Source organism: Mastigoproctus giganteus, chromosome 2 (genome assembly GCF_048544385.1).
Source record: "Mastigoproctus giganteus isolate SK-2022 chromosome 2, ASM4854438v1, whole genome shotgun sequence".
NCBI classification, from domain to species: Eukaryota; Metazoa; Arthropoda; class Arachnida; order Uropygi; family Thelyphonidae; genus Mastigoproctus; species Mastigoproctus giganteus.
The window spans coordinates 196,272,643-196,283,116 of NC_143576.1; the positions used below are offsets into that span (position 1 = coordinate 196,272,643).

The following is a 10,474-nucleotide window of genomic DNA, read 5'->3' on the forward strand; positions in this document are numbered from 1 at the left end:
CACTTGTGCAATCCAAATTAGATTATGGGTCCCAAGTATATACTTCAGCTAGAGACAGTGCCCTTCGATGGCTGGACCCTGTCCATCATCAGGCTCTACGTATCGCTACTGGAGCATTTCGAACATCTCCTGTCCAGAGCTTATATGTCGAAGCAAACGAACCACCGTTATCGCTTCGACGTAAGCAGTTGTCTTTAAAGTACGCCTTAAAACTGAAATCCCTGCCAGACCATCCTACGTGGCCATTCGTTTTTGAGCCACGATGGGAAAATTTGTACAACACCCGTAAGACTGCCAATCGTCCTTTTGGTATTCGTCTCCAAGAGCTACTCAAAGAACTTAATATGAAGGTAGACAAGGTTGCCCAAACACCAAAGCAACCCTTTCCACCTGGCATGCTCATTTCCCGGCATGTGACTTGTCCCTTAGAAATTGGGGAAAGTCGGACACTCCATCATCGGTCTACCTGCAGCTTTATTCAGCACACCGAGCTGAACATTCCGACTTCGCGCCAGTCTACACAGGCGGTTCGAAATCGGAATCATATGTGGGATCTGCTGCTGTCTTTACAGACAGCACTACATCGGAGCAGATTCCCTCTGAATGCAGTATATTTACTGCAGAGCTGCATGCTATAGAGTTAGCCTTGGATCACATTAGTGAATGCCAATACCAACGGTTCATTTTATATTCCGACGCTCTCAGTGTGTTACAGGCTTTAATATCTGTGAGGTATAATCCTCATCCAGTTCTGTCTAGCATTCAGCAGAAGATTCACGTTCTCCATGAACGCGAATATGACATCCGCTTCTGCTGGATTCCGAGCCACATTGGGATTAGGGGAAATGATTTGGCTGACGCCGCAGCCAAATCAGCAATTCCCAATAATAACTGCTGCCTGTTAGTCCCCTATACAGACTACAGGCAAATAGTACATCAAAAGTTACATTCCCAATGGCAGGATTCGTGGTATAGACAGACTGCGAATAAATTACATCGTATAAAGCCTGTAATTGAACCGTGGCAGTCTAGTCTGCGCAGGAATCGTAAGGAGGAAGTTGTTCTAGCTCGTCTCCGCATAGGACACGGTCATCTTACACATTTTTTTCTGCTGAGGGCAGATGACTGTCCTATGTGCGAGAACTGTGGCACAGTTTTATCCATGAGACACATTTTAATTGATTGTCCAGATTTTAGAAATATCCGTCTTACCGCTTTTAATCATCTGACTGAGCCGTATACACTCAGTCAGATTTTATCCGACAATGACAATGTGTCTGCTGTTTTTAGCTTTTTAAAATCAATAAATATTTTTAATCGAATATAAAATTTACTTTTCCTTTATATATTTGTTATACATTTTGGACATAGTGACCTAATTAATTAGGTCACTGAAAGTTTAAACTTTTTTATAAATGACATGGTCTTGGCGCATTATAGCCTTAGTAGCTAATGCGCCAATAAAACCAAACCAACCAACCAACCTTCCATTTGCTCAGATTAGGAACCTAAGAGGGGGGATAAATTCAAATTGAGGAAAGACAGTTGTAGAATAGATGTGTGGAAATTTGCCTTTAGCCAGCAGGTGGTTAATTGCTGGAACAGACTTCCATCTGTCATTGTGGAAGTTGAAAACTTAAATAAATTCAAGGAGGAAGTGGACAAACTTTTAGAGGGAATGGTTGTGTGAATTTTTTTTTATTTTATTTATTTATTTTTATTATTTTTATTTTTTGGCTGATGCTATATAAGCTCATACTCTTGCTTTCTAGCATCACATGCCTCTATTACTATTACTATATGTTGCTACTAAACAAATTAAAAAAAGAAATTGAAATGTTTTACCCAAATATTTTTTTTTTAAATTAACTGTTAATTTTCTTTAATTGGTCAGTGATAATTACTCATATCTTTAATTTGATAATAAGATATTTTTGAAAAAGTTAACCCTATCCTAAGATATTTTAGAATGTGCTAGTAAATATTAGTATTATGATTATAAATTTGATTTTCTTTCAGTAGAATGCATATGCAAGGTAGCAATTGTACTGTTATCCAGTGGTTGCCAGGTTCTGTAATCAGTTTGTAAATTAATAATTTGCTTTGTAGCAAGATGGTAAATCTTTTATTTACATATAATTTATAATTGTTCATTTTTTATACTGTTAAATAAGCTGCTTTTGGGGTTCTTTTAAAATATTCAATTTTGTTTTCCAAGTTTTTGATTTATTATAATAGTCTGATAACGTTGTGTATGGAAATTTCTAACGTATAATATTTAAAATATTTGTATTTTCAGTACAAGGCCATTATGCTGCAGCAATGAAACAGTACCTGTCAGCTGCAATGGTTTGCAGTGATTATTTCTCCCAGCCTTTATCCAGAGTACTATTTGATGATGTACAATATAAACATATGATACACTGTTGCACCAAACTGCAAAATCATACTCAGGTAATTTGTATTATTTATTTTACCTGGAATTGGATTAGAAGATTGTTACTTATTTTTATTAACAATATTAGTACTTCAGTTTTCTCTTGATTATAGCAACATCATAACCTGAAATAGAAAAGCTTAGAGGCTGGGGTACTGCAGATTTGTAATAGTCCATCAACCAAGTCCTCATGAGATTCTTGGATGAAACTTTCAATAGACTAAGTTGAAGTTTGTTTAGCAGTATGTAGAAGTTGAGTAATTCTGATATGCTGCAGTAAAATGAATGACCTATTCAGGTTTTTTTATCCTGAATTTAAAAATTCAGGATAAAAAAACCTGAATAGGTCATTCATTTTAAAAATCCTGTTTTATACTCCAGCATGACCACTAGTCAGAGGAGGTTACAATTAATCATTTCAACAATGATTACAATCATTAACCTTATTTAGCGTACATGTAAGCTTGAGCCACAGCCAACTCAAACGCATACTCTGCTGCACTCTTTTACTTGACCACTCAGATATCCCACATGAAAAATTAGCAGTTTATCCAAGTTCACTCCAGTACTTTAGAAAGCTGACAAAGAGCTATTATAATAACTTCAAAAAATTCAAATTATTATTTGAACAGTACCAGAGCTTGTTATTCATATCTGTATTGTGTATGTGTCTGAAGAAATTGTGTTCAAGGAGGCAATTTGCATGTTGTGCAGGCTGAAACACCTGCACAGCATGCTCATGGGGGAAATGATGAGTGAAATAACTGGCAGGGGGGGGTTCTCTACTCTCTCCACCTGAAATCAGCCTTGACTGAAGTGTACCTAAAAGATCTTCCTGTTGGGATCTTGAATGGGAATTGAATTTAGACCGCTCCAAAAAAATTGGCAGTTTAGCTGGCAATGTATTTTGCTGGCTAAATACATTGCCAGCTAAGCTGTCACCGAGGATGTCTTACCTTTCAACAGTAAGTTAACTAGACAAAATCAAAAAATCGATACCTGTAAGAAGAAAAAAAAGAACAGTTCTAGAACAGAAAGAAAAGAAAATGCTGAGTTCAGTACCTTTACAACTTAGGTTGTATTGAAATGATGAGGTAACCATCCCCAGCATTGTTTTTTAGATACTATTCATCTTAGTGTAAGAATTCTACAAGAATTATATTACATAATCTATACTGAATACCACTAATTGTAGGAAATTACAATAACTTTACTTTCATTCTCCAGTTCACTTTACAAAGTGCAAGTATACTGTAGCAGTTCCCAGAACCTCTGATGAAAGAATATACTTATCATGAGGTACAGGGCAACCTCGGTATAACACAACTGTTGGGGAACAACTTTAACACTTGTGTTATAAACTGACTACATTAAAGCAATAGTAATATTACAGAATTTTTAAAATAAAATAAAATTTCATAGTAGTTAATTCCCTATAACAATCACATTAAAATGAGATATGCTTACCATTTATAGTATGGCATTATAAACCTTACAGAATACGTAACATCAATAAAAAAATTTTCTTTTAAAATATTTACATTATTTTTTCCAAACTTTTGATTTATTATTAATAATCTCATATTTTATCTGGCAGTTTCAAAACATATAATGCTAACATTTTCAGTACAAGGCCATTGTGTTGCAATGGTGAAGTTGCAACACAATGGCCTGCAATCAATGCAACCTGCAACCTTCAGTTGCAGATTGCATTGATTATTTCTTAACCAAGCCTGCTGCTTTATAGGTTGAAATAGGCTTAAAAACTGTTATAAACATTTAATTTTGTATTGAGGCTAATTTCTCTTTTGCACCAAATGAATTTTTTAGCTTCCTATGTTTGCTGCTCTGCTTATTTTATTGCTTATGAATTGCTCACTCAATTCACGGTGACAGGCTCTGTAAAGCAAGTTTTTTTTTCTGTAGAGGTTTTATTATCAACTTCTGGATCTGAATTCCAGAGAAATTCATAGTTTTCAACTTTGTAACACTAAATTGTGAACGACGTAGGTCTACAAATGTAATTTCCTCTCTCCAGTTTTTTAAAACTATTTTCATGCAGCGGTCCATTATAAATTGTCTACAATTAGTTGGAAACAAAAGTAAGAGATGGCAGCTTGTCACATTTTAGAAGAATTGATCTTCAAACATAGGTATATGGAGATACTCCAGAAAGGGTTAAAAATAATGAAAAAAAATGCTGGATTTTGCAGTCTAGCATTATTTTTCATTATCTTCACAATGTGGCCCAACTCTTAAAAAAAAAAAAAAAAAAAAAAAAAAAAAAATTTTTTTATTTTTTTAAAGTTATTATTTATATGATTTAGTGTGTGATATTCATTGAAACGTTCACCAGAATGCAATCCTTGTTTTCTGAAGTAGTCCCACAATACCAAAACTGTTTCTTTTCTCCCACCTCTAACACTTCTGTCTCTACATATTGAATTGTCTTTCTTATACAGATTTTCATTTTTTATCTTTCATCACAAAATGAGGATGGCCATTTAGTCTGTTGTCTGCATCTGAACTAGAGAGACATTTTTTTCTAAAATGAATGTTATTTTGAACTTCTACTAGCTGAACCAGCAATTTTCTTTTGAAACTGAAATTTTCTTTTCATCAAAGTGAAATTTTTTGCAATTGCAACTTTTAAAAGCCAGAAAAACAACTTCCTCCACCATTTCAGTGATTTTCAATTTGAAAGTTACTTTAGTTTTGGTATTACGATCGTTAATACCAATGATCATGGCTGCCATAATATTGGACCACAAAGTGTTACAAATCATCTTATTTTATTTGTTATGTTGGATGATGATGCTTAAATTATTAGTGTTATTGACTTGTTACCGAAACATCATGCTGATGTTTTATTTATTTTCCATACAGATCATGTCTACTTTAATTTATATTATAATTACTATTTTAGGCTGCAGTTCTTAGCCAGTTGTTAGAAGAACCAAACTATACTCAAGCCTTCAAATCATTGAGTGAAAGAGTTTGCAATGACAGCTGTGATGTCTACTATCCATGCATTTGGGATGTTACCCTTCTTGAATTTCTTGTGAACTTGCATGCACGTAGAGGAGAAATTGATAGACGTCACTTAGTTTTGTCTCTTATTGGGCAACTGGAATTAAATTCAAACAACAATGAGGAAATTCAGAGAGAAGCTGCCAATCTGCGTAAAGGAAAGTTTCTAAGAGCCATGGCAAAACAGTATTTATGAAGATGCAGATGTTATGTACAGTGTATGATAAAAATGTGTAAATACATTTTTTATATCGTTGTGTCGTAAATAAATTTTAAGAGCATTGATATACTATGCTGATTTAACAAACTCATCTGAGCACTTTTTTAATTTTGCCCTTTCTTAATTTGTATAAAATTAATATATAACTAAATCAGAAAAATTCCTCTGTGTATCATTGATATATTCAATCAACCAAATGTAATTACTCTTTTTATTTTATTATTATCAATAGTGAAATACCATTATACAGCAGTCCTTCGTTATAACGCGGTTCGCTTTACGCTGATTCGCTATAACGCCGTTCTTATATTATAACCCGTATAGATAATAACGCTTGATCATTTTAAAAAATGATCAAGTATATTGCTTGTAATATTTGCGTTATATGCATTTATTCGATGCATTTATTTATGCATTTATCACTCAGTACAGTATTAGACACTATAACGCTCTTTTACAGATTGCATTTTTGGCATATTTAATGAAATCGTTTCATTTGATGGAGTTGATATCTTGAAAATGAATAGCAAAACAGCATTAAAATGTTTCCCACGCTCAATGAAATTTTCTCGCACGCTAATTTAATTGCAGTACAGTGACTTGTTACGCAGTTCCGAGATCAACATTTTAAAAAATGATCAAGTATATTGCTTGTAATATTTGCGTTATATCCATTTATTCGAAGTCTAGTCATCACTCAGTACAGTATTAGACATTGTGTGTAACGGACAGTTTACTCGAACATTGTATCATAATTAATGCAACCAACACAGTTACATTTTCGAAGAGTTGATAATGGCGGATAAGAATGAAAAAGCAAAAATGTCTGGATGCAGTATCAAGACTACAAATGTAAGAAAGACTGAATTTGAAAATTGAATTAAGATGTTTTGAAGCGAATCTATTCTGGTCAACAACAAGCGGATGTGTGCCATAATTTAGGACTGGCAAGTTTAACTGTAAGAACAATTATAAAAAATAAAGAATTAATTTTAGCAGCGGGAAAGACAGCTGTTCCACTGCAAGCAACTAGGGCTTGGCCGTCTATTAGGATTGAAATGGAGAGACTTTGTAACTAATTTTATTGAAGATAATATCTAATGCAGAATTCAGTTTAGTTAAATATTATTAAAAAAAAAAAAAAAAAAAAAAGACGGAGAGAGATTAGCCTATATCTGAAGAAAACTCACCTAAAAAAAAAAAAAAAAAGTGGAACCATTTAAAACTAGTAAGGGCTGGTTGAATATATTTAAAATCCAGGTAGAAGCCGCAAGTGCAGATCAAGGAGCCGAAACTTTCAAAAAAGAACTTGTTAAAATTATCGAAGAGGGGTATTGTGTGTTATACTTCTCAACAAGTTTTTAACATAGATGAAGCAGGACTTTTTTGGAACCCAATGCTTAAAAGAAGTTTCATATTGAAAGGAGAAAAAATTATGCCAGGTTTCAAAGCGGCAAAGGATCAGTTGACTTTATTGTCGGGTGGTAACGCTGCGGGGGATTTAAAATTAATACTCCTTTTAGTTTACCATGAAGAGGGCCAGGGTACAACCCAAAATCAACATATTTTTCATGATTAAATTCATCAATTAAATTAAATCAATTAAAATCAATTTAGATCGATTAAATTCATGATTTTAATTGGAATTTTAAGTTTAATTTTGATATGTAAGAAGTTACCACATAATTATATACGTAATGCAGAATATTTTATATGTACACATTTTTGAATATTAAATATTTTTACCGGCATTTGTGCATCTTTTCACTACCGTTTATTATTGATTAGGAAATATCCTATGGCACTGACTGCAACTCACAAATACATATGTTACCTTATGGGGGGGCGCATGTACCCCTACGATGAATCCTCATATGCGGATTCATCTATTTTTCACCACCCCTCATCCAAGTAGTTTTAAATGTCATCTCTTGACTGAATAGGGAGTGAAATGTTAATTTAAAAACCTACCTGCTCCAAGATTTTAAAATTAGTGGCATCTCTTGCATATAATTATTGAAGTGCCTGCTCTTTAAATTTTATGGCAGTATCTCCAATTGTTACACTCTCTGGCTTCATATCATGGAAGAGTCTGGGAGGCATGATCCATTTCTTCTGCTGTTTTCAATTCACTCCCTCTGGGTGTATGTTATTTTGTGTTTCTTTATTTCCAAAGTGTTCTGCCTTGCATTTTGGCAGTTAAAACATAGTTGCCACTTACCTGACCATCCCTGATGCCTATCCAAATCATCCTGAACAACTGCTGCTTGGTGCTAGTCATTAACCATTCTTAATCTTCACATCATCTACAAATATTGATGTCACATCCTGTATCCCTTTGTCAGTGTCATTTAAGATTATCAGAAGCAGAAGTAGTTCTATCACTAATTCCTGAGGAATTACATTCTGTAGAGTAACCATTAATTACAACCCTTTGCCTCATGTGATGTTTTAATACAGCTAAAGATCTTACCTATGATCCAATTGTGTTCTGTCTTATATATCGATCTCTCTAAAGGTAATACACATTAATATCATCTTTTAGAATAACTGTAGAAAGACCCAAATTGTATTGCAGCTAATGACTGATTTTAATTGGCAGTAGTACAAAGGCAATTTGGAAAGTACAAAGGCAACCAACCGTCAGAAAACCCTTACCTGTAAAGGCATTGACCAACTTATTTATAGTATATCTTGTGCTCTGTTCATATGGAAGTGTCACCCAAAATTTTTCCAAATAATCGACTGTAATATGTAAATAATAATATCTAAACACTTCTTTTAGATTTACTTCAGACTTTACAAGCATACCAATAAAGTAAATTGTCCTTATTGCATGTTATAAGTGAATCCTTTCTTAAATACTTACAGGTAACTGTAAGTATTTAAGAAAGGATACACTTTCTTAAAGTATTTATAGATTAGGCATGCTGTAATTAAGAAAATTTCACAAGCTTCTCCCTCCCAATTCTTTGGGGTTTTTTTTTTTTTTTTTTCATTTATTCTGATATGCTTTAAAATGCTTTTTCATTTTAAATTATACAGGGCAACACAAATCAAAACAAATAAATATCAAATTTTATCAGTATACTCAACACCATGCCCATATTATTTCTATTGCCATGCGTATAATATATATATTATGATTTTTTTGTGGCATGTGGTTAATACAATTTAAACACATTGTATTGAAAATGCAACAAAAACTTAGTTTCGCAGTTATTCTTATTCTATTATTGCTACATTTAATATCGACGAGTAGTCTATTTTTGATATTAATTTGGTCACAGTGGCACAGGGCTTTACAGGCCCACCTGAGAAAAATATCTTACACGTTAATTGCTAGTTCAAGATGAGTGGCTCTTTCTCTGTGTAGCTACTTAAACATACACAGAGTTTTACTTGAGTAGTTTTGGAAGTGAAATATGTTATTTACGAAGGGTAATTAAGTGAAACCAGAAGAATTTAGTAATGCATTCATTCATATGAATTTTCACTATTTTAACAGTTTTAGGAACTAGAAAATGGAAGTGACTGTAGTTTTATTCTTATATTTTATGTTTATAATGTTTCTTTAAATAGAATTAATAAAAATATTTGATTTTTAAAGTACAAAAGAAAAATTTTTCAAATTTATATTTTTCATTAAAAAAACTTGACATTTAATAAATATTTTAAAAAAAAGAGAAGAAATAGGTGGGTCTTACAGGCCAGCACCACCATGTGTGTTATGATTAGGGACACTGCCACTGCTAGGTTAAAAAGAGAAAAAAATTTCATTAGTAATTTTGGAAAATATATCCAAATATAAAATTACAGCTTATGGTGAGTTTAGGAATGTATTTGTTGGAAGAATTCAGGTACCACTGTCTGATTTCATGTGCTAAATGGTCAGCTTGCTGAATGCAATTCATATTCAACAGTTTGGAAAACAAAAATGATTTTAATAAATTAATTATTAGCAGTGGGAAAAATGATGCAAAGAAGAAAGTAATACAGATCAGCCAAAAAAAAAGCACACTAAATTTGTCTATCCCATTTAAAAATATGTCCAATCTTTCTTTTAAAGTATTCAAACTGCCCACTTCTACAACACTGGCTGAAAGTTTATTCCAACAATCAGTTACTGTCTGTCTGAAAGCAAATTTTCACACCACACCATCCTTTTCCAATTTAAATTTGTCCCCTTGTGCATATCATCAAAGAGTAAGGATTTTAAGGCTTAAAATTTTCAATCAGGTCTCTTTTCAGATGGTGTTATTTGCAGACAGATTTATTTGTCTCTGTTCCTCTTCACTGCACCTAAAAATTTAACACAAAACTCTCAACAGAAAGAATGGTGAAGATACTTCAGACTAGATCTGTGAAGATTATGTGCTCATTGTCATTTTCTATATCCATTAATGATAATGATGAAGGCATATCAGCCTCAATGTCTAAGTTTGCAGATGATATGAAGGTAGGCACAATAGTTAATGACAATAATCAGGGTATACTACTGAAACAAGAACTAAAAAAATTAGGAAGATATGGTGAGAAGTAGCAGTTAAAGTTTAACATTGACAAAATATAAGTTACTTCAATGTGGATAGCAGTAATCCCAAATTAACATACCAACTGTGTGGTACCACTCAGTGGAGAATGAAAAAGATCTGGGGGGTAATCTTTCCAGATATGAAGTTCTGTGAGCAGTGTAGACAGGCTGCCTGGATAACTATTAGGGTTTTTTAAATGATATACAGAAATTTTGCCTGCAGGGATAAGGAGGTGATTATCCCATTGTATAA

General features: G+C 33.1%; 1 protein-coding gene across 1 annotated transcript in view; it reads left to right on the forward strand.

Moving 5' to 3' along the window:
* Window positions 1-5,709, forward strand: part of IntS8 (integrator complex subunit 8) — a 232,475-nt gene extending 226,766 nt beyond the window's left edge. Inside the window, exons 24-25 of the mRNA XM_090368890.1 lie at window positions 2,300-2,454; window positions 5,364-5,709. Coding sequence (XP_090225016.1) covers window positions 2,300-2,454; window positions 5,364-5,663 — 455 coding nt within the window. The 3' untranslated portion in view covers window positions 5,664-5,709. The remainder of the gene's footprint in view (window positions 1-2,299; window positions 2,455-5,363) is intronic.
* Window positions 5,710-10,474: the final 4,765 nt, after the last annotated feature.